This window comes from Phocoena phocoena, chromosome 19 (assembly GCF_963924675.1).
Source record: "Phocoena phocoena chromosome 19, mPhoPho1.1, whole genome shotgun sequence".
Taxonomy (NCBI): domain Eukaryota; kingdom Metazoa; phylum Chordata; class Mammalia; order Artiodactyla; family Phocoenidae; genus Phocoena; species Phocoena phocoena.
Genome location: NC_089237.1, coordinates 21,635,164 through 21,656,356, shown reverse-complemented (window position 1 = coordinate 21,656,356; position 21,193 = coordinate 21,635,164). Strand labels below are relative to the sequence as shown.

The 21,193-nt window shown below is 57.2% G+C and overlaps 1 protein-coding gene across 1 annotated transcript; it reads left to right on the top strand.

Moving 5' to 3' along the window:
- The first annotated feature begins 221 nt into the window (after window positions 1–221).
- Window positions 222–18,645, top strand: MLLT6 (MLLT6, PHD finger containing). Its single transcript, XM_065897117.1, has 20 exons — window positions 222–333; window positions 1,548–1,627; window positions 2,119–2,173; window positions 2,424–2,533; window positions 3,525–3,628; window positions 3,873–3,966; window positions 6,177–6,332; window positions 6,964–7,062; window positions 9,759–9,978; window positions 10,519–11,133; window positions 11,589–11,770; window positions 12,003–12,111; window positions 13,326–13,392; window positions 13,595–13,734; window positions 14,226–14,423; window positions 14,528–14,616; window positions 15,748–16,097; window positions 16,529–16,619; window positions 17,630–17,986; window positions 18,604–18,645. Exons 1-20 carry the CDS (start codon window positions 225–227, stop codon window positions 18,643–18,645), a joined length of 3,267 nt encoding a protein of 1,088 aa, XP_065753189.1. The 5' UTR covers window positions 222–224.
- Window positions 18,646–21,193: the final 2,548 nt, after the last annotated feature.

The following is a 21,193-nucleotide window of genomic DNA, read 5'->3' as shown; positions in this document are numbered from 1 at the left end:
GAGCACGGCGGGGGGGGCGGCCAGACAGAGCGAGCGAGGAGGAGGAGGAGGAGGAGGACGCCGAGGAGGAGGAAGGAGGAGGCAAAGAAAAGAAGCGGCGGCGGCGGAGGAGGAGGAGGAGGGAGCGAGGAGGCGCGCGGCCCCCCGCTCCCTCCCTCCCCCCCTGACCCCCGACCCCCGCCGGCCGGCCCCCCGCCCCAGCCCCGGAGGGAGCTCATGGGAGTATGAAGGAGATGGTAGGAGGCTGCTGCGTATGTTCGGACGAGAGGGGCTGGGCCGAGAATCCGCTGGTCTACTGTGATGGGCACGCGTGCAGCGTGGCTGTCCACCAAGGTATGGGGGTGGCCCGCGGGGGGGCGGAGGGACCCAGGGGGCGGCGTGGGCAGGGAGCCCCCGGCCGCGCCCTCTGGAGACCTCCCGGGGCTCGGGCGCCCCTCCCCCACCCCACCTGAAGAGAAGGGAGGAGTCGGGGGGCTGCCCCCGCCCGGTCCTGGAGGACCGGGTCAGGCATTGTTTTCTTGCCTATTGTTCCAGTCCCGCGCCCCCCACCCCAAGTTGAGGGAGTTTGGGGACAGTCTAGGGGCCAATGAGTGCACTCAACGCGCCCCACACCGTCAGTGTCGGGGCTGCTTGGAGAATGTTTACCTGCGAGGTGTACCCTCCCGCCCGGTTATTTTGGTCCCGGCTCTCGGAGGGAGAGGTCAAGGGGGGGGGGTCATCCTCCCCTCCTGCTTCCGGATACTGGGAGGAGCGGAATTGGGAAGGGAGGAGAAGGGTCCCAGGGGAGAGGGGACTCCTAAAATCCTCCGGGAAAGAGTTGCGGATAGGAGAGAGGTTGCGCAGGGGGCCGGGAATAGAGAAGAGGGAGGTTTGGAGTTTCCCCCAGCAGCACATGGTTCGGGAGTTAACTCCTTGAGGAATCTTACCGAGGGCGCAGACTGGCATCTCCCGCCTGTCTGGCACAGCCAGCTGCCCGCCCCCCCCTTCCTGGGACAGCCTTAATCCTGTCGCTGTCGGGTCTTCCCGCCACTCTCCTATTGGTTACCTGCACTGCACCTGCTCTCGGCCTTGACTTTTGAGCTGTACCTATTATAGTTAGTGGCAGAAGATGAGCTCCCTAGACCCCCGACTTCCCCGCCTCTTCCATTACTGGCCCTTTAAGAAATGCCCCCCCCAATAACAACAAAACGCGTTTGTCTATCGTAAATGTTGTTCCGCTGATTTTCTCTTCCTGATGATGAGGACTGGTCCTGGCAGGAGCTGGGAAACAGAAAGCTGGGTACAGAAAGGGCATGAGGGGAGGATCTTCTAGAAGTTTAAGGTCAAGGACTCAGACTTCCCACCTCTGCTTGGAGGACTTGGTTGTGTGGTTGAAAGCTGGCTGCGTGCTGTTGGGCATTCCTTGTGGTCCTGCTGTCTAGTGAGTGCCCCCCAGGCTGGGAACAGCCCCCTGGCCTAGTTCCTTAGAGTCACCCCCTTCCCCCAGTTATTCTGGGAACAGCCCCTGGTGACAGATTTGCTTGGTGATCCTCCTCCCTCATCCCCAGCTTGCTATGGCATCGTCCAGGTGCCAACAGGACCCTGGTTCTGCAGGAAATGTGAATCTCAGGAGCGAGCAGCCAGGGTGGTGAGTTTGAGACTCCTCTCTCCCCTCTGTACACCTGAGCACCCCCCCCCCCCACTCCCCACCGAGCTAGGGGACTCTGAGGCTGAGGCTGGGGTGGGACTGTCACACAGGATTTCCTGCTTCCTGCACACCTATCACCAACCCCATCTGTCCCTCAGCTTATCCCTCACTCTGTGTCACCTCAGGCACCGGGCCTTTTATTTTTGTTTGCTTGTTTGTTTGAGCTTTTTATTATGGGAAGTTTCCAACCTGTACAAAAGTAGAGGGAGTGCTCTAACGAACCTCACATTGATGTGGACCACCCGTCTTCAACAATGATCACTCGTGGTCAATCCTGTTTTCTCTGTACCCCCACCAGTTCCTCCTTAGACATCTTATCATTACATCCTGGGGCCCTCTGAATGTGTTCAGGGAGGGCCCAGCTCAGCATATCCCCCACCCGCTTTGGGAAAGCCCACCCCCCAAACCCCTGTGCCCCCTTTTATTGGCAGAGGTGTGAGCTGTGCCCACACAAAGATGGGGCATTGAAGAGGACTGACAATGGAGGTGAGGGGGGTGCTGAGCCCCAGGGCTCATCTACTGAGGTCAGCAAGGCTCCTTGAGCAGGGTCTGGGAAGGCAGGAGTGGTCTATGGGTGGGGGTGGAATGCAGAGGCTGGTTTCCCTTCCCTTCCCTGGCTGGCAGTGGAGTCTGATGGGAAGGCCATGGAGGAGGGGACCATCTGCAGTATGGGGTTGTGAGAGGTGGGGGTCTTGGGCTCGCCATCGCAGCTGAGGCCAGCCCCACACTGCCCCAGGCTGGGCCCACGTGGTGTGTGCCCTCTACATCCCTGAGGTGCAGTTTGCCAACGTGCTCACCATGGAGCCCATCGTGCTGCAGTACGTGCCTCATGATCGCTTCAACAAGGTCAGCGGCCCCTACCTGCCCCATACCAGTCCCTTCCCTAGCCAACCGTTCTTGGGTCCCTCCAGCCCTTCCTTCATCCAGTGTAATTTGATTCTGTCCAGCCTACACTTTCGGGGAACTCAGGAGGAGGGTAGGCACCTTCCACTGATAGATTCAAGCTCGTGCTCTGGAACTCAAGTGAAATAGTAGGTTCCCTTGCAGAAATACTGCCTGAAGGTAGACCTTAGCGAGCAGTTCACTTATTCATTCACTGAGCACGTTTTACTGAGTGCCTACTATGTGCCAAAACTGGAGCCAGATGCTAGACACACAGTGTTTACATTGATCAAGACAGGTGTGCTCCCTGCCCCACGGAACTCACACTTCGGGTGGGAAGACTATAGATATCAATAAACAGGCAAATAAAGTAAATGCAACTTGTGTTAAGTGCTGTAAAGAAAACAAACAAGGTACTGAAATAAAGGATACCCTGCGGGGGGGGGGGCGGGGGGGCTTACTTTAGATAAAGTAGTCAAGGAAAGAGACATTTTGGTTGAGACCTGGGGGATGAGAAGGAGCCATCCTTGATGAGGGGGGAGAGTTCCAGGTACCAGGCAGAAGGAATAGCATGTGCAAAGGCCCAGAGGTGGGGATGAGCTCACCGGTGAGGAAGGCAGACACAGTCCCTGGCCTTATAGGGCTCACCGTCCAAGGACTGCACTGTCCAGTATAGTAGCCACTGGCCACATGTGGTTATGTAAATTAATTAAAATCAAATAGAATTTAAAACTCAGGTCCTCAGTCACACTGGCCGCATTTCCAGTGCTCAGTAACCTTACGTGGTTTGTGACTGCTGCATCAGGCAGTGCGGTAGAGAACGGTTCCATCATCACCAAAAGAGCTGTTGGATAGCCCTGACTTAGGATCACGTGGAGAGGATGGAATTGAGGGGGGAGACCAAAGGATCCCTCAGGTGAAAGGGAGGAGGGCACGATTGTACTGTATCCTGCAGACATGTTACATCTGTGAGGAGCAGGGCCGGGAAAGCAAGGCAGCCTCAGGAGCTTGCATGACCTGTAACCGCCACGGATGTCGACAAGCTTTCCATGTCACCTGGTGAGAGCCCTGCCTGCCCTGCACCCACCCTGAAGGGTTCTCTAGCCAGCTGTACCAACCCTCTCCGAGCTTTGCCATGGGTGGCTGCCAAATAGGTTCATCCTAGCTGCTGTGTCTTTGGAGATGATGGCAGTGCTTTCCTTGGGTGGTCTTGGCTTCACCCCAGCAGGGATCTAGGAGGGTGCAGGGGAGGTGGCCGGTCTGGTTTGTGGCCACCCTTCTCAGGCTGACCTTTCTTGGTTAGTGCCCAAATGGCAGGCCTGCTGTGTGAGGAGGAAGTGCTGGAGGTCGACAATGTCAAGTACTGTGGTTATTGCAAATACCACTTCAGCAAAATGGTGAGTTTCATCTGGGCATGAATGGGTCAGTCAGCCATGGTTTAGAGGGTATGGGCTCCAGGCCAGGCCAGTGCCTGGTGCTGGGAGGACAGACGTGGAAGGAACTATGCCCCTGCCCTTGAGGAGCTCACCACTGGATGAGGAATAATTGAAGCACAGTTGAGGGGTGTGAATCAGAGCCGAACCAGGCTCCATCCAGAGGACGGAGCTCAGGCCCTGCCTGTCAGAGTCTGGGAGACTTCAAGGAAGAGGCAGCATTTAAGCTGAGCCAACATTTGTGGGGCTTGCTGTGTCCCAGCCTCTGTACTAATCTCTGTATGTGTGTTTTTTTGTGCGATCATCCCCAAAACCCTAAGAACTAGGTGTACTGCATTTCCCCGTTTCTATGGATGAGTAAGCTAAGACCCACTAAGATTCTGTTATTTATCTCATAGCTGGTGTGTGGGATTCAGAACAGACAGTCTGAAGCTTCTCAGCAGCCTGCTAAGCAAAGACAGAGAGAAAGGAATCCCAGGCAGAGGGACTGGCGTGGGTAAAGCCCCGAGATGAGAAAGCATTCATAAGCGGCCGAACAGGGTGTGGGGGAAGGACAAGGCAGGAGATGAGGCGAAAAAGCCCAAGCCGGGCCAGAGCTGGACTTGCTTCTGCCCCAGGTTCAGGGGCCCAAGGAGAGGCGGGAGAAGGGGTGCTAATCCATGTTTGTGGAGAGACGTGCATTTCCAGAAGCTGTGGGGTGTCCTGGAGAGGTAATGCTGTGGCCTGACTGGGAAGGCAGCTTGGACCTCACCCCCAGGCTACAGGCTTATAAGGCTGCTTGAAAGCAAGAGGGTAACATGATCAGATTTGTGTTTTAGGAAGATTACCCTGGCAGCCACTGTGAAGCCAGATTTGAAGGGCCAGGGCGGCGGCTGGGAGACAGCTGTGAGAAAGGGGGGATGGAGGGATGAAGCTGGGTTCTAGAACCATTTCTAGATAGACTTGCCTACATGTCGGGGTAGCTGAGAAGGAGGAGTTGAGGGTGGCACGTAGGATCCAGGCTCTCAGTGCTGGGTGGATGGGGCTTGAGCACCTGTGCTGTGAACAGGTGGTGCAGTACGCTTCTGTAGGGCTAGCATATGTCCTGGTCTGCCCCAGAGAGTCCCAGTTTGTGCCTTTTGCCCTGGTGTAATTATTAATAGCTCCCCCTTTCATTTTCAGAAGTGTCCTACTTTGGATCATAAGTCATAGGGTCATCTAGGTGCAGGGTTTGATATCACCTTAAGACAACGTAGGGAGCTCGGTTTGGTTCATCGGAGGTGCCAAGTGGGGATGTTCAGATTTGGTGGCTGTGAGGCCCCCGGGCAGGGTGGTAGTGGCAGCCCCAGGTGTATAAGGCTGGGGCTGGAATCCCCGGGTGCCCATCAGGTTGGGGGCTCAAGTGTGAAGAGAACCATGAGGTGGGGAGTTCAGAGCTCAGCAGAGTAGAAGCAGTACCCACTGCTGGGGAGGGATGGGGTCAGACGAGGCCTGAAATTAGTGCTTGCATTTGACAGTTGGGAGGTAGTGGGTGACCTTAGAGGGAACAGCTATTAAGTCTAGGACAGGTGAAGCCATCAGCCCAGGCAGTGGGGAGTCCAAGGCCCTGGCCCGGGGGGAATGGCAGCACAAGGGTCATCTGGGTTTTTCTTATGGATGTTTACTCCACCCTGCTTCTTAAGGGCAGCAGGTCCTTTGGGACAAAAGGAACCACTGTGTTTGGTGGAGGGCCAGGAACAAAGGAGAAGGGGTGATGGCTGGAGCAAAGTGTCTGGAGGAGAGGATGGGGTATGGAGTACAGGGGAGCAGGGGCTCCCGTGAGGGCTGTCCTGTATGTCCTCCACCCCAGGGAAGGAGGTGGTGGTGGGCCGTGGCCCAGGGCCTGAGAGGGGCCGAGAGGGCACCGTGAGAAGAGGTGGGCGGAGAGTGAGAGGCCTCCGCTGTGCCTTGCTGGGCTGAGACGCCCCACCTCTTCTGGGCCTCAGCTCCTGCTGAATCTTGTGCACTGGACAAGCCAGCGGGGAAACTAGGATTCCAGTCTAGGGAATGCACTTCCATTGAGCAGAGTATCATTAAGGACACAGGGTCCTCTTAGTGACGGGCAGTGTGGGGGTGGGGGGGTCCCTGATCTTCAGGAACCTTTTCCTAGGCTAGTGAGAGGAGGGTATGGCAGTTCCTCTCGGTTCTCTCCCCAGAAGACATCCCGGCACACGAGCGGGGGAGGCAGCGGAGGAGGGGGAGGCACAGGGGGAGGCGGTAGCGGCTTCATCGCTGGCCGGAGGAGCAGGTCGGCCTCGCCGTCCACGCAGCAGGAGAAGCACCCTTCCCACCACGAGAGGGGCCAGAAGAAGGTAAAAGGCTTCTCCCTCTACCCCTCCTGCCCACTCACAAACACCTGTTTCTTTCAAGAAGCCACCCAGGTCTCCGGAAGGCCATAGGGCCTACCCCCTTCCTTCCTCTGAGGCCACTGAGGGCAGAGAGGGGACTGAGGAAGTGACATGTGAGGGTCACAGAGGGTGAGGTGAAGGCTTGGCTTCCCTGGGGCTCTTTGTATCTGTGTGGTTCCTCCGTGTCCTCCCCATGACACGACAGTGTCCCCAACATTTGCACACACGCCCCAGTCTAGCCATGTGTCGGTCCAGTTTGTAAGTGCACATGCCTGCGTCCCCGGCTCCCGCCCCTCCGCACAGCTCGGTGTCCCGGGTGTGTGCTCACATGAGTGGTGCTCTGTGTCGCTGGCATGATAATGGGACAGGCTATTTTTAGCAGGCAGTGAGGAGGAGGGGGAAGGGCTGTCGGCTCTCAGAGGAACCTGCCTGGGCCACTCCTGTCCCGCCAAAGTCCCCCAGTCCCTCCATAGGGGGAGATGGTGCCCACAAAGCCTTGTCCTTGAAAGGACCCCACTCCCCACATGCATGTGCTGTGTTTATCCTGACCCAGACTGTTCCCCAGCATCAGTTCCAGTCCCTTCTTCCTCCCCAGAGTCGAAAGGACAAAGAACGCCTTAAACAGAAGCACAAGAAGCGGCCTGAGTCACCCCCCAGCATCCTCACCCCACCTGTGGTCCCCACTGCTGACAAGGTACTGCTGCCTACACCCAGGAGGGATGGCCACAGCAGCGGGAGGGAGGCACGGGGTGAGGGGTCAGGGTGAGCACCCCTGGGAACCTCCTCAGCTTCGTGTTAATATGCCTCTGCTCCCCACCCCGCCCCGCTCTACTCCTGTTCTAGCCCGGGAGGGGCCTCTGCTCCTCAGCCCAAACAGGAGAGGTAGGGGTGGGGTGGGGGGCACCACCCTGCCTGCTGGCTGCCAGATGTTCACATCTGCCTCTGTCCAGACAGAGGGCCTCAGCACTGGGCTCCTGTCTGCAGGTACAGTACTCACGGTGTTTCTCTGATTTTCTGGGGCCCATTTCCCCAAAGAGAGGCAGAGAGGACCCCTTCACTCTCATCCCTCCTCCACATCAGGAGGCTGCCCAGAGCCTGTCGCCTAACCAAAAGCCGGCTCCATGCAGGCCGGAGGGACTGAAAGTGTGGCCCTTGATGGCTTGCGGGGCAGGCCTGTGGACCACACCCTGAAACCCTCACTGAGCCCACCTTCCTGGTAGGGGCATGGCATGTCAGGCCTGACTCCAGAAACTGGCAACATCTGGATAAGCAACCAGCAGGCCCTATCCGAGGCCAGGGAATGGCTAATCCAAGCCAGAGCAGCCCTCCCTGCCCCTCCTTCCAGTCCGTCCTCCCCATGGAAGGAGAACAGGGGCCTGGAGACACTGCCTCCTCCTGTCACCATTACTGCCCCATTCACCTCCACTGGCCTCAGGAGGTTGGCAGAGCTCTGGGCATCTTAGCAGGAGGCTCAGGTATCAGGTTTCCAGGGTGACGTTGCTGTGGCAACTGTCCCAGTAACCCTCTCCCCTCCCTGCTGCCCAGGGCTCACCTGGAAAAGCTTGATGTCTGCGCCCTCTGGTCTTTCCCTGGGGTTTGCAGGCAGGGGGAAAGAGAGGGCCAGAGATCTAGGAGTTATCCCAGTGGCTGGGCATCCCTTTGGATGTGTTGGAGCATTCTGCCCATCCCCCTCCACCCACCCCAGCATTTCAGCCACCCCTCCCCCTGGGCCCTCTCCTCCCTTGCTCTCATAACCACATCTGGCTCCCTTCAGAACTCCAGCTGTTGAAAAGAACAAAGAAAAAGACAAGAGGCCAGGGCTCCGCCCAGGAAGGGGCAGCACGGGTGGCTCTCATTCTCCCATCCATCCTCCCTCTGGCATTTGTTCATTTACTGAATACCTGGTCTCCACCAGGAGGAAAAGCCATCCCTGGTAGTAATACAAAGCCCTAACTCACTCACCACATGCCAGGCTCCCTTCTGGAACAGGGGGATGGAGGGGATGCCTGGGGGATTTGCTCGTTTAATCCTCAAAATAATCCAATGAAGTAGGTATTTTATTAACCCCATTTAATAGATGAAGAAACTGAGGCACAGAGAAGTTAAGTAATTTGCCTAAAAGCACACAGCTAGGGAGTGGTAGAGTCAAGATTTGAACCCGGGCAGTCGGGCTTGAAGGCCTGTTCTCTTAACCACCACAGGACACTGTCTCTGCAGTGTATCACTAGCAGCCATGCCATCAGAATCATCATCATTATTGACCCCATACTATGTATCTGGCATTGTGGTCCTCGTAATTCTCCAAATAGGCATAATTAGCCCCATAAGGACACTGAAGCTCGGTGAGGTTGAGAGACCACACAACATAACACGGTGGTAAACGGCAGAACCCACCAGGCTAACAGACCCCAGGGACCCTGCTCTTCCAGCCACTGCTGCCACCCTCAGACGTGGGGGACCGCAGTGTGGCACCTGATGGCTGATGTGGGTGGGTACACGATACCCGGAAATAAGAGGACAGAAAGATTTGTTCCACCCCAGGTAGCTATAGGGTGACTTCACGGAAGAGGGGGCTCTCGAGCTGGATTTGGAAGGAGAAGATGTTTCCTGGGAAGAGGAAGGCTAGGCTCTCTGGGCAGAGGGCTGGGCATGGAAGCTCAGGTTGTCTAGGAAGGGCATGGAGTGGCTGGGGAGCAGGCTGTCGGCCAGGTGGCTGCATCTGGGGGTGAGCATGGAGGGAGTGGTGGGGACTGGAGGGTCCAGGAATGGGGCCATTCTCCTTGGAGTTCCTCTTCCCTGCGTACATCACTTCCCAACACAAGTCCAGCGCTCTAGGCCTAAGTATTTCTTTTTTTTTTTCTTTTTTTGCGGTACGCGGGCCTCTCACTGTTGTGGCCTCTCCCGTTGCGGAGCACAGGCTCCAGATGCGCAGGCTCAGCGGCCATGGCTCACGGGCCCGGCCGCTCCGTGGCATGTGGGATCTTCCCAGACCGGGGCACGAACCCGTGTCCCCTGCATCGGCAGGCAGACTCTCAACCACTGCGCCACCAGGGAAGCCCCTAAGTATTTCTTAAATGAGTGACCAAGAAGATACGTGCATCAGTACAGGCTCTGAAACTGTTTTCATTTCTCGCCTGCCCGAGGTGAAGGACAGACAGTTTCTTGGGTTCAGAGCTCCCAACTCTTCACACCCAGAAGTTACAGAGCTGCCTCCCCATCTCCCTGGTCTAGGAGCTCCTGCCACTATCCCCTTGCCCAAAAATCCTTCCTGAAGCTAACTCTGGGCTCCCCCAGTAGAGCCCTAGGTCCTGTGTCCTGCTCCGTTCCCAAGTCAGGGTGAGCCCAGACCCTGGGGGCCGGCCTCGAGCCTTCCTCTCCTCCTTCCCTCAGGTCTCCTCCTCAGCTTCCTCCTCCTCCCACCACGAGGCCAGCACTCAGGAGACTTCTGAAAGCAGCAGGGACTCAAAGGGGAAAAAGTCTTCCAGCCATGGCCTGAGTCACAAGGGGAAGAAGCTGAGCAGTGGGAAAGGTGTGAGCAGCTTTACCTCCGCCTCCTCCTCTTCTTCCTCCTCCTCTTCCTCCTCCTCTGGGGGGCCCTTCCAGCCTGCAGGTGAGTGTGGGCGTCCCGGAGGAGGCTGGGAGCGGGACAGTCTTTGGCCCTGAGCTTTTCTACCAAGGGCCTTTTTATGTTGGTTTGCGTCTCATTTGCTTCCTAAAGTGGTTGGGGTGGGGAGGGATCCCCACCAAGTGACTCCCGTCCACAGCCTCCCCTCAGCCCTCTCCTCTCGAGGTGGAACTCCCCTCCGGTCTCCCTCAGGGCCCACCTCTCCAACCCCCATAACCATATTCATTATCCCCTGCACTTATGCTGTCAGGTACCACGTTTAAAGCACCAGCTCTAACCTCCTGTAATCTCTGTAGTCATCGAGTGAGCTCACTAGGGTGGGAGTTATTCTCCTCCTACTTTATCACAGGTGGGAAAGCTGGAGGGCGGGGACACTCGTCCCAGGACACAGAGACAGTGGCCGAGCTGGGACAGGAAACTCAGCTTCCCCATCCCCTGACCAGAGCTCTCTCTACTAGTGTACACTGAGTGGGAGGGAGGCAGGGGATCTGGGGTCCAGCTGTAATTCCGTTTCCCCCTCTGCAGTTTCGTCCCTGCAGAGCTCCCCTGACTTCTCTGCATTCCCCAAGTTGGAGCAGCCAGAGGAGGACAAGTACTCCAAGCCCGCAGTGCGCCCCCCTTCAGCTCCTCCTTCTCCCTCAGCCCCCGAGCCCCCCAAGGCTGACCTCTTTGAGCAGAAGGTGGTCTTCTCTGGCTTTGGGCCCATCATGCGCTTCTCCACCACCACCTCCAGCTCGGGCCGGGCCCGGGCCCCGTCCCCTGGGGACTATAAGTCACCCCACGTCTCGGGGTCCGGGACCTCAGCAGGCACCCACAAGCGGATGCCCACACTGAGCGCCGCCCCTGTGCCTGCTGAGGAGGCCCCTGAGACAGGCCTGAAGGAGAAGAAGCACAAAGCCAGCAAGAGGAGCCGACATGGGCCAGGCCGTCCCAAGGGCAGCCGCAACAAGGAGGGCACCGGGGGCCCGGCCCTTCCCTCCCTGCCCGGTGCCCAGCTGGCTGGCTTTACCGCCACTGCTGCCTCACCCTTCTCCGGAGGTTCCCTTGTCAGCTCTGGCCTGGGTGGTCTGGCCTCCCGTACCTTTGGGCCTTCCGGGAGCCTGCCCAGCCTGAGCCTGGAGTCCCCACTGCTGGGGGCAGGTTAGTGACCCTTGGGGATGGAGGGTATCGTAGGGCCCAGCCAGTCTAGTGAGGGGACAGAGGCACAAACATACAGTTAGAAGGAAATGCGATAGAAACTGCTCCAAAAGACAAAGGATGCAGGTGACAGTCACCTCTGAGACACTCCCCCATACCCATTTTCTGCATGGTTGTAGCGGGAGAGATTGCCAACAGGACTTAACCAAGTTTGGGTTGGGGGATTAGAAAAACTGGGAATTCTCCAGGTTTAGCAGGGCAGTGGAATAAGCAGGCATGCAAGCAGATGTCACCCAAGCGAGAAGTGACATCTTTGCAGCAAGAGGGTGAGACTGGTGTGTGGCCAGATCCAGGGGAGTGTTCTCCTTGGGGAGAGGCTGCTCTAGCCACCTGACTAAGGTGGGGCGTGGGGAAGGGGTGACTCTAAGCTGCCCTCTGTGTCTGTCTTGTGCCTGTAGGCATCTACACCAGTAATAAGGACCCCATCTCCCACGGTGGTGGAATGCTGCGGGCTGTCTGCAGCACCCCCCTCTCCTCCAGCCTTCTGGGGCCCCCAGGGACCTCGGCCTTGCCCCGCCTCAGCCGCTCCCCATTCACCAGCACCCTCCCTTCCTCCTCTGCTTCTATCTCCACCACTCAGGTGAGGCCTTACTCCTGGGCTCCGCCATCCCTGGGCAGGTGGGGGACAGCCTGCTGAGGACCCCAGCTTCCCATGGGAATTTGAGAGATTGGGCTTGATCACCACCAGACTTCTCCCTCTCTCTGGTCCTCTCTCCTCCCCAGCACACCTGGTCCCCTCCACCCCGGTGCACACAGTTGTGCTCTAGATCCAAGAATAACCACCAGGCTGGACTCTACCTCCTTTCCCTCAGGTGTTTTCTCTGGCTGGCTCCACCTTTAGTCTCCCTTCTACCCACATCTTTGGAACCCCCATGGGTGCCGTTAACCCCCTTCTCACCCAAGCCGAGAGCAGCCACACAGGTATGTGAGTCTCTGACCCCATTCCCCTTTCTTCCCAAAGGCCTGAGGGGCACCTGTCACCTGCTTGTCACCCCAGAAAGGATGGGAGGGCTTTCTGGCTGCCCGCGCCCTCTGGCCATTGCCCACCCTGCAAAAAAACATTCCACACACAACAAACCTACACTTTCACATTAAAACCCCCGTGAGGAGGCGGGACAGGACAGGGCAGAATAAATACTGCTCCCTCTCACAAAACAAAAAGGCAGAGAGATGAATGACTCGCTCAAGGCAGTTGGGGTAGGGAAAGGCAGCACAGCAGCTGAAATTCTGGCACCCTAGCTCCAAGCCTCGTTCTACCGCTGTAGCCTAGCTCCCTGCTGGCCTCTTGGTGAGTTCTTGGGATCAGAGTTTACAGAGATCCCACCAGCTGGACAACAGCCTCTCTGGGTATTTAGGAGTTAAGGGGGTGGGTCACAAGTGCCCCTCCCTCTCCCTGGAGAGTCAACCCAGCCCCAGAGAGCTGATTGGTGCAGAGGTACCACCTGGCCGGCTGGAGGGTGGGGCTTACCAGTTCAGGTAAGCCTTAAGGGGGCCAATCTGATTCCAGAATTAAGAACCCTACAGAGTAGGTGACTGTATTTTTCCAAAACGCAAAGTGGAATTCAGTGGCCCAACAGAGGGTTTTGACGCCTAATTTTTTAGTTTATTAATATCAAAGTCATATAAAACTGATTATAATAGCTACAGTAGTTAAGGCCTTGCTGCATGCCAGCTAAGCCGTTCAGATTAACGCTTCACATTTACTACCTTATTTTAATCCTCATAACAATCACTTCAGAGAGGTTAGTTTCAAGCCCACGGTCACACAGCAAGTAAGTATCATATCCAAGTTCAACTCAGGACTGTGTAGGCCCCAAGTTTCTATGACTCTGAAGTTGTAAGTTTTCCAGGAAAAAAATTAGGAGGTGGATCTGAAAGTAGCCAGGCTGCAGGAGCCTTTCTGCCTAGAGAAGGAGGAAGGGACGAGATCTCATGGCTTTGCCTCCCACGGCGCTGGGTTTCCAAGCCAGGGCTCCCAGCCCCTTAAGAACTAGAACTGGCTATCTGGGGTTGGGAGATCCTGGGGAAAGGGGTCTGCGGTACGGTCCCAGATCCCGCACCCACTTCCCAGGCGGGGACTGTGAGGCCGACGGCACCTCTTCCTCGCTGATCCCTGCCCTCCTTCTCCTTCCAAGAGCCAGACCTGGAGGACTGCAGCTTCCGATGTCGGGGGACCTCCCCCCAGGAGAGTCTGTCTTCCATGTGAGGGAGAGAGTGGCGGCTTGGGGGAGGGGCTGGGAGCGGGGTGGAGGGGCTGTCAGGGAGGAGAGAGCGGAGAGGCGGGCGCGGGGAAGAGGGTGGGATCCAGAGGGGATGACTGAAACCCCTAAGGCGGGAGGAAGGCAGGGAGACAGGAGTGGGGGAGTATGGTAAGCCTGAGCTCGGTTTTCCCTTCTGACCCCAGGTCCCCTATCAGCAGTCTCCCAGCACTCTTCGACCAGACAGCACCCTGCGGGGGCGGCCAGTTGGACCCAGCGGCCCCCGGAACGACTAACATGGAGCAGCTGCTGGAGAAGCAGGGCGATGGCGAGGCCGGAGTCAACAGTGAGAAGGGGTGATGTCGGGCTGGGTGACCTGTCCTAGGACACCCCCAGACTCGGTCACCTTTCTCTGCCAGGTCCCCAAACGTCTTTAAGGTTCCGCCTGCGGCCCCGCCCCTGCCTTAACTCTGGCCAACCGCAGGCCTTGCCTTTAACCCTCGCTGGGTCCTGCTCCTGAGCCCGCCCCCTCTTCGCAGGGCTTTTGGCCCTCACGACCTCCTGGCCCTTATTTTACTAAGCCCCAACTTCCGCTCGCCCCTTCCCTCCCAAGCACTTGGCCTCCACCCCAAGCCTCAGGCCCCACCTGTGGTCCTCACACCTCTAGCTCCCCAGGACTCACCTGAGTCCCTCGCTAGCCGGCGCCTTCTCTGCTAGGTCTCAGTTCTATTTCCTCTGTCAGGCCCCGCCTCTCCAGGCCCCGCCCCCGGTCACCTGGCCCCGCCCCCAGCCTTTCCAGGCCCGCGGGGCTCAGGCGCTCTCGCCTTCTGTCTGCAGTCGTGGAGATGCTGAAGGCGCTGCATGCACTGCAGAAGGAAAACCAGCGGCTTCAGGAGCAGATCCTGAGCCTTACGGCTAAGAAAGAGCGACTGCAGATTCTCAACGTGCAACTCTCTGTGCCCTTCGCCGCCCTGCCTGCCGCCTTGCCTGCCACCAACGGCCCTGTCCCTGGGCCCTATGGCCTGCCTCCCCAAGGTAAGGGGAATCCCACCCAGCCTGGGGATGGAGGCCTCTGCTGTGCGGTCGGAACTGGCCCTGACTCCAGCCCCTGACCTCCTTCCGTGATCCCCCTCCCTCAGCCGGCAGCAGCGATTCCTTGAGCACCAGCAAGAGCCCTCCGGGGAAGAACAGTCTGGGCCTGGACAACTCGCTGTCCACGTCTTCCGAGGTGGGCGCCACGGGGAGGGGCACCAGGGACGGGCAGGAGCGGGGAGGTGCAAGGGCCTTCTAGTTGCATCTCTAGCTTGCGGCTATTGGAGGCTGGACAATGGAGTGACTGGCTGAGTAATTGGTTGACTGACCCATTCATTCCTTCATTAAATAAGTAGTAATTATGAGGTGCCTACTTCGCTCCAGGCATTGGCTAAGCAATGAGTGTGCAAATCGGACAGTCTTGCTCCTGGAGACAGGCTCAATCCAAGAAAGTCAATAATTACAAATCAGGAAAAGTACTAAGATGGAAATAATTTGAGGGCTATGAGAAAGAATGGAGGGTGGGGTTCTTCTCTGAATATAAGGTGGTTAGGGAAGGCCTCTTTGAGAAGTGTTTGTGAAGAGTTTCTTATAGTTTGTTGTAGCTGCACACAAAATAATCCCCGTGTAATTGCTGGCGGTTGGGGGAGCCGTTGCTATTGTTATATTGTGGTTGTTTCTGGAAATCAAACAAAGTGGGTTCTTGTTCTCCCTGCTACTTTCTAAATGTGTGACTTGGGCAACAATAGTCATAATAGTAACCGACATTAATTGCATACTTGCCCTTTGTCACGTCTTGTGCTGAGACTTTTAAAGGGTTTGTGTGTTTCGTCTTCACAATAGTTTTATGGAATAGGTTCTCCTCTTACCCCCCTGTTATGAGTGAGGAAACTAAAACAGAGAAGCCACTCAAGCCACTGAATTGTGGACATGGGATTTGAGCCTGAATCTTTCACTCCAGCTGCCTGCAGAGTTGTTTAGCTTGTCTAAGAACCAGTGGTTTCACCCATAAAAAGGCAGTAACGAGTTAGTCCAGGTCAGGCACTGAACCCCCTGGGTCTGGTTCATCAGGTGGTCACTACCGTCATCACTGTTCAGTGTTAAACAAGCATCGTGAGGGGTGCTGGGCCCCTAGGAAGTGACTTGTGAAGACTGTTTGGATTCTTGTCCTTTATCCTGGGCCTTGCTTCTTCCTGGGTGGCTCTGCCTGGGGGAAGGGGGGGGTGGCTGTGCTCTGTGAGAATGCTGGTGGGTGCCGGGCCGGGGGCCAGAAAGGTCATGCTGGCCCCCTGCCCCTCTGACCCCTCCCTTCCCCCTCCCTCCCCAGGACCCACACTCAGGCTGCCCAAGCCGCAGCAGCTCGTCGCTGTCCTTCCACAGCACGCCCCCACCGCTGCCCCTGCTCCAGCAGAGCCCTGCTACTCTGCCCCTGGCCCTGCCTGGGGGCCCTGCCCCGCTCCCGCCCCAGCCACAGAATGGGCTAGGCCGGGCACCCGGGGCAGCGGGGCTGGGGACTATGCCCCTGGCTGAGGGGCTGCTGGGGGGGCTGGCGGGCAGCGGGGCCCTGCCCCTCAATGGGCTCCTGGGGGGGTTGAATGGGGCTGCCGCCCCCAACCCCGCGGGCTTGAGCCAGGCTGGCGGGGCCCCTGCGCTGCAGCTGCCAGGTTGTCTCAACAGGTGAGGGAGAGCTCAGTCTGGGGAAGGGAAGGGGGAGGCTGGCTCTGGGAGGGAATCCCCCCAAACACCCACAGTTCCTCAGAAGGAAAGCTGTCCTCTGATCTTACAGGGTCTAGAATCTAGTCACCCCAGGTTCTCCTTAGATGTTAGATGTGAGTGCCCTCCAGATGGTAGCTCTCCAGGGACAAAGTCGTCTGTTTATGCCTTGTACCCTAGCTAGCCTAGGTTTTCCTTCTGGGAAAGTTCTTCCCTCTGATGTGCCTCCCTCCCACTGTCCTCTCTGAGCTCAGTCCGTTTCGCTCTAGTCCTCTAATGTCTCACATCCCTGCCTCTCCCCACCTGGGTCTGAGGGAGTCTGGGAAGTTAGGGGAGCAGGCGAGGAGGGTTCCGCTGTCCCTTCCCATGGTCTGTGGTTTGTCCCCCTGCCTCAGCCTCACCGAGCAGCAGCGACACCTCCTGCAGCAGCAAGAGCAGCAGCTCCAGCAGCTCCAGCAGCTCCTGGCGTCCCCACAGCTGACCCCGGTAATGCCCCTCCCTTCCTGGGCCACCGCCCCTCCCCCAGCTCTGCTGGAAGGGCCCTCTCAGAGGGTCTGGGCCAGCCCAGGGAGGGCAGCCCCAGGCTGGGTGGAGGTTGCCCCTAAGGGTCACGTGGGGTCAGAGGGCATAAGGGTTCCTCTCGGGGGGCCCCTGGGCACTGGGGAAGGGATGCTGTAGTGGCCCCAGATCGCATCCTAGCGAGGGGTTCTGGAGGGTGGTGAGTCCTCAGTTACTAAGCATTTCCAGTTCCAGCCCCAAGGCTCTTCAGTGGGGAACTTCAGGGTCTGCGTAGAGCAGTGGCCAAGCAGGTGACAGACACCGCTTCAACCAGAGCAGCCCCTTTTGGGTCTTTCTTGTGTGTTGAGTTCTGCTAAAAATTCCTTTGGAGGAAAGGAATTCTTCCTTTTAAAAAGGAGGGAGTTGAAAAAATAGAAAAATATTCATTTTCGTATAAAGAAATATGAGAAAGATACATAAGAAACCAATTCAGTTGGTTACAGAGGCCAGATGGCAGCAGGGGTAAAAGCAAGATTTCTGAAGATAAGCCTTAATAAATCACTTTGGCTTTTGGAACACTGAAAATGCTTTGCCTATTCAAAGCAAAAATAAATGACTCTTAAGGGAAAAAACAAATGAAAAAGAGGGGAGTTGAAAACTATTGACCTCATTCAGTGTTTCTCAACTTGGGGTCATATCATCCCTGGGGACATTTGTGGTTGTCATAGCAACTGAGGAATTGATTTAGTGAGGGGGGTGGGGCCAGGGATGCTAAACCCCCTGCACTTGGCCGTGGCTGCGCCAGATGCTGACGGTGTGCAACCACTCTCTGGTCTGGGTGGGGAGACTGAGGCCCAGAGGAGGGAGTTAGACGGAACCTTGAGTGTCTCCCAGGTCTTTTGCCTCATGGTCCTAGTGTGATAGGATGGTGCCCGGGCCAGTGAGGGCAAGATGACCCTGGGGACCGCTGGCCAGTAAGCAATCTGGGCCCCTTGCAGGAACACCAGACTGTTGTCTACCAGATGATCCAGCAGATCCAGCAGAAGCGGGAGCTGCAGCGGCTGCAGATGGCCGGGGGCTCCCAGTTGCCCATGGCCAGCCTGCTGGCCGGGAGCTCCACCCCGCTGCTGTCCGCGGGCACTCCTGGCCTGCTGCCCACAGCATCTGCCCCACCTCTGCTGCCCGCCGGAGCCCTGGTGGCTCCCTCGCTCGGCAACAACACAAGTCTCATGGCCGCAGCAGCTGCGGCCGCAGCAGTAGCAGCAGCAGGCGGGCCTCCAGTCCTCACTGCCCAGACCAACCCCTTCCTCAGCCTGTCGGGGGCGGATGGCAGTGGCAGTGGCCCCAAAGGAGGGGTAAGTAAGGGGTCCGGCTTGGGGGAGGGGCCGGGAGTGGGGCAGAGGGACCGTGCTGTCTCCCTTCTCCTGGATGGGCAGCGAGGGAGCATTAGAAGGTATATCATCAGATGCGTCATCAGAAGGAGGAAGGAAGCAACCCCTAGGGCAGCAGAGTGCCCTGCTCTAGACCCCAGGGCCTCTGCCAGCACACGGGTGCCCTCCTGCAGATCCAAGAAAGATACACTTTGCACATGGGCTAATAGTGAAAGGACCAATTAGGAAACGGCGTTCCTCTGGGGAGACCCATTAGGAAAGGCTGTTTCCTCTCTGATTGGACCATTTAGAAGGAGATGATGCTCTGGGTGGGCCATTTCAAGAAAGGCCTTCCCTTCTCCTTCTGAGGGCAAAGGGCCTCAGCTGGTACATGCCTGCTTAGCTGGGTGCCCTATGCAGGGCAACTCCCCCAAACACACACACACACACACACACACACAAGGTGACCCTGGTGTGCAGCCACCAAAGCCCAGACCCTTACTGCACCCAACGTCAGCTTTCTTGACCCAGGAAGCTATTCTCAACTGGGTGTTAGGACCAGACACCTCCCAAAGCCCCAGTCTCCCTTCCTCTTTTTCCAGACTGCTGACAAAGGAGCCTCAGCCAACCAGGAAAAAGGCTAAAGCCACCCAGGCTCCTGCTGACCCCCCAAGTGGAGGGGCAGATCCTGGTCTGAGGGGTCCCAGCCTGGAGCAGGCACCTGCACCCAGACACTGGAGAGCCCCGGCCCAGAGCATGTGCTGAGGCCCGGGGAGTGTGGGTCGCTTCTGGTGCCGAGGACTGAGACCGAGAGGGGAGCCCCTTCCATCTGGCCCCCCTCCCCCTCTGCACTGGCCCCTTTGTGAGGGGCTCAGAAGGAGGACAGGCTCCGAGCCCGCCTAGGAGCCCCCACTCTCAGCGAATGTTTTGAGGTTCCCCAGAGAGCAAAGTGGGCCATGGCATAAGTGGGGGGTTGGTTGAACCTGCCACGTAAAATGGATTAGCACTTGAGTGGGATAAGTGGGGGGGCTAGGCCCTGGGCCTGCCCCTGTGCGGAAGTCTTTTATGGAAGAAGGGGTGGCCCTACTTGACCTGCAGTTTCTTCCCAACTTGGGCAGATGGCAAGAGGGCTTCCTTGGACTGTTTCTCGCTGGGCCCCTTCCCCTGCCCCCGACAAGGGTCACAAGCTGAGCTTGTAAAAGCCCACAGACTAGGGGGCCGAAGAAGGGGTAGGATGGCATCAAATTTGGCCCAAGCCTCCCTACCTCTGGGGGGTGGGCCCCAGTGATGGGCTGGGGGAAGGCAGGGGGTGGGCGGCCCAGCCCCCTCGATCCCCTGCCCCTTGTTTGCACTATTGGATTTAGGAGTGCCGAGGGTGGGGAGATGGAGCTGCCTGACTCAGAGAGCGTGTATGCGTGTGTGTGTGTCTGTCCGTCTGTCTGTCTGTCTACCGCTGGAGCCCGGGCAGCTGAGGGCAGGGATAGGAGGAGTGCTCTGATGAGACAGTATCAGAGGGGCGCTCCCAGCTCTTGTTTGCACCCTCTCACCTCACCAACTTTGGTCTCTCTCTGGGGCCTGAATGGTTAACAAAAAACAGAACCGTACTCCGATATTGGAGAGTAACTGGGGGCTGGGGGCTTTGAATCAGGGTAATATCCTGCCTTTCCTCCCCCAGACTCCACATGGTCTCAGTGCCCCCTCAGCGCTCCCCTTCCCCCACTGATACTTGGTCCTGCTTCCCTGGCAAAGGGGAGCCCCAGGGATTGGGGGATGAGGCAAGGGGGGTAAAGTGCCACTTCTTTTAGTGAAACCTTCCTCCCAGGATTAGCCAGCCTGCCTTCCCGCACCCCACCCCCACCCACCAGGGGAGACTTAAGCTTACGCTGACCTACAACTGTCCCTTCACCCACCAGCTATTTCCCCAGGGTGTAGTGGGCAATTCTCACCTTAAAGAGTCCCCACCTGCCCAGAGCCTTTGGTGGCCAAGGTTGAGGGCCGGTGGGACAGCCAGGAGAGGGGCGAGGTCGAAGCCTGTGTCTGTCGGGTGCACTGGGGTCGGAGCCAGGAGGAGCGTGGCCAGCTTCCCTGATGACCACGTCTAGTCAGTCTCTTTGCATGTGTGGATTTGTGTGTGTGTGTGTTTCTGTTTGGGTTTTCGTTGTTGTTGGTTTTGTTTTGTTTTTTAAATAAAGAAAAGAAGATGTGTATATTTTTGGCAATGACAGAAACGTAGTGCAGATATATTTTTGCCTGTGCTGCTCAACTGGTTTTTTTCTGATACTGAAAATAATATTAATATTCCTGTTGATAAGACTTTGTAAGATGTTAGGGAGCTGATAATGGAGGGGGTGGGTGGGATCCTTCAGAGGCAATTTCTTAGGCACTTGCAAGGGCTTGGGGGGGGAGGGGGGAGGCAGTTGTGATGACCTCAGAAATACTCACTTTTTATTAACGCTAAATATCAGTTAGAAACAAATGATAGAATTCAGCATTTTATTCATCTTCATCTATTAAGCTAACTCCCTGCCCCCAAACCACTGAAAAGAAAAATAACCTTCAGAGGTTCTTAGAAGAGTTGCTCATTCACACCCACACCGTTGCCCAAGGCCAGCCCACTTACAGCCAAAGTCAGCTTCTGTTCTGGACAGTGAGGGAAGTCAATCCACCCCAAGGCCGCTGTGGCAGAGAGAGGTCCAAAGGACTTAGTGCACTGGAACCAAGACCTCCCCTTCCCTCCAGCACCCGAGAGTCTGGGGTTCTCATCTCCAAGAGTCTCTGTTTTCTGACTTTCCCCAGGCTGGGGTGCAGTGGCAGGTAGGCAGGTTAGATTTGAAGAAGGGACCCAGGCTGGGTATGGCTTGGTGCTGTGCCTCAATTGGGGGCAGGGGGACATGAGAGCGGTGGTGCATTTCCTCTTTCGAGGGAGCTTTATAATAGGAAAGGTCTGGAGCGCTTCAGGATGGAGTGGGGTCCCAGTGCAAGGGGTATGGCTACCGAGACCCCCCCCCCCCGCCCCGCGCCCCTGCTCCCAGCCTCAGTCCCTTTTTCTAGGATGAATTTGGATGGGGAGTAGAAAGGGATGCAGATTTATATATGGCTCTGTCTAGGGGAGGGGAAGGATGTGGTTTGCAGGGCGGAAGTGGAGTTTGAAAATGCAGAGTGGCGCTTAGTACGTCATGCCCCTCAGCACAG

Excerpts from the sequence above, each read along its gene's own strand:
- MLLT6 (XM_065897117.1), top strand. The coding sequence starts at position 225 with ATGAAGGAGATGGTAGGAGGCTGCTGCGTATGTTCGGACGAGAGGGGC. Across the intron at positions 2,174-2,423 it reads GAAGAGGACTGACAATGGAG|GCTGGGCCCACGTGGTGTGT; the intron begins GTGAGGGGGGTG and ends ACACTGCCCCAG. Across the intron at positions 12,112-13,325 it reads AGCCGAGAGCAGCCACACAG|AGCCAGACCTGGAGGACTGC; the intron begins GTATGTGAGTCT and ends TCTCCTTCCAAG.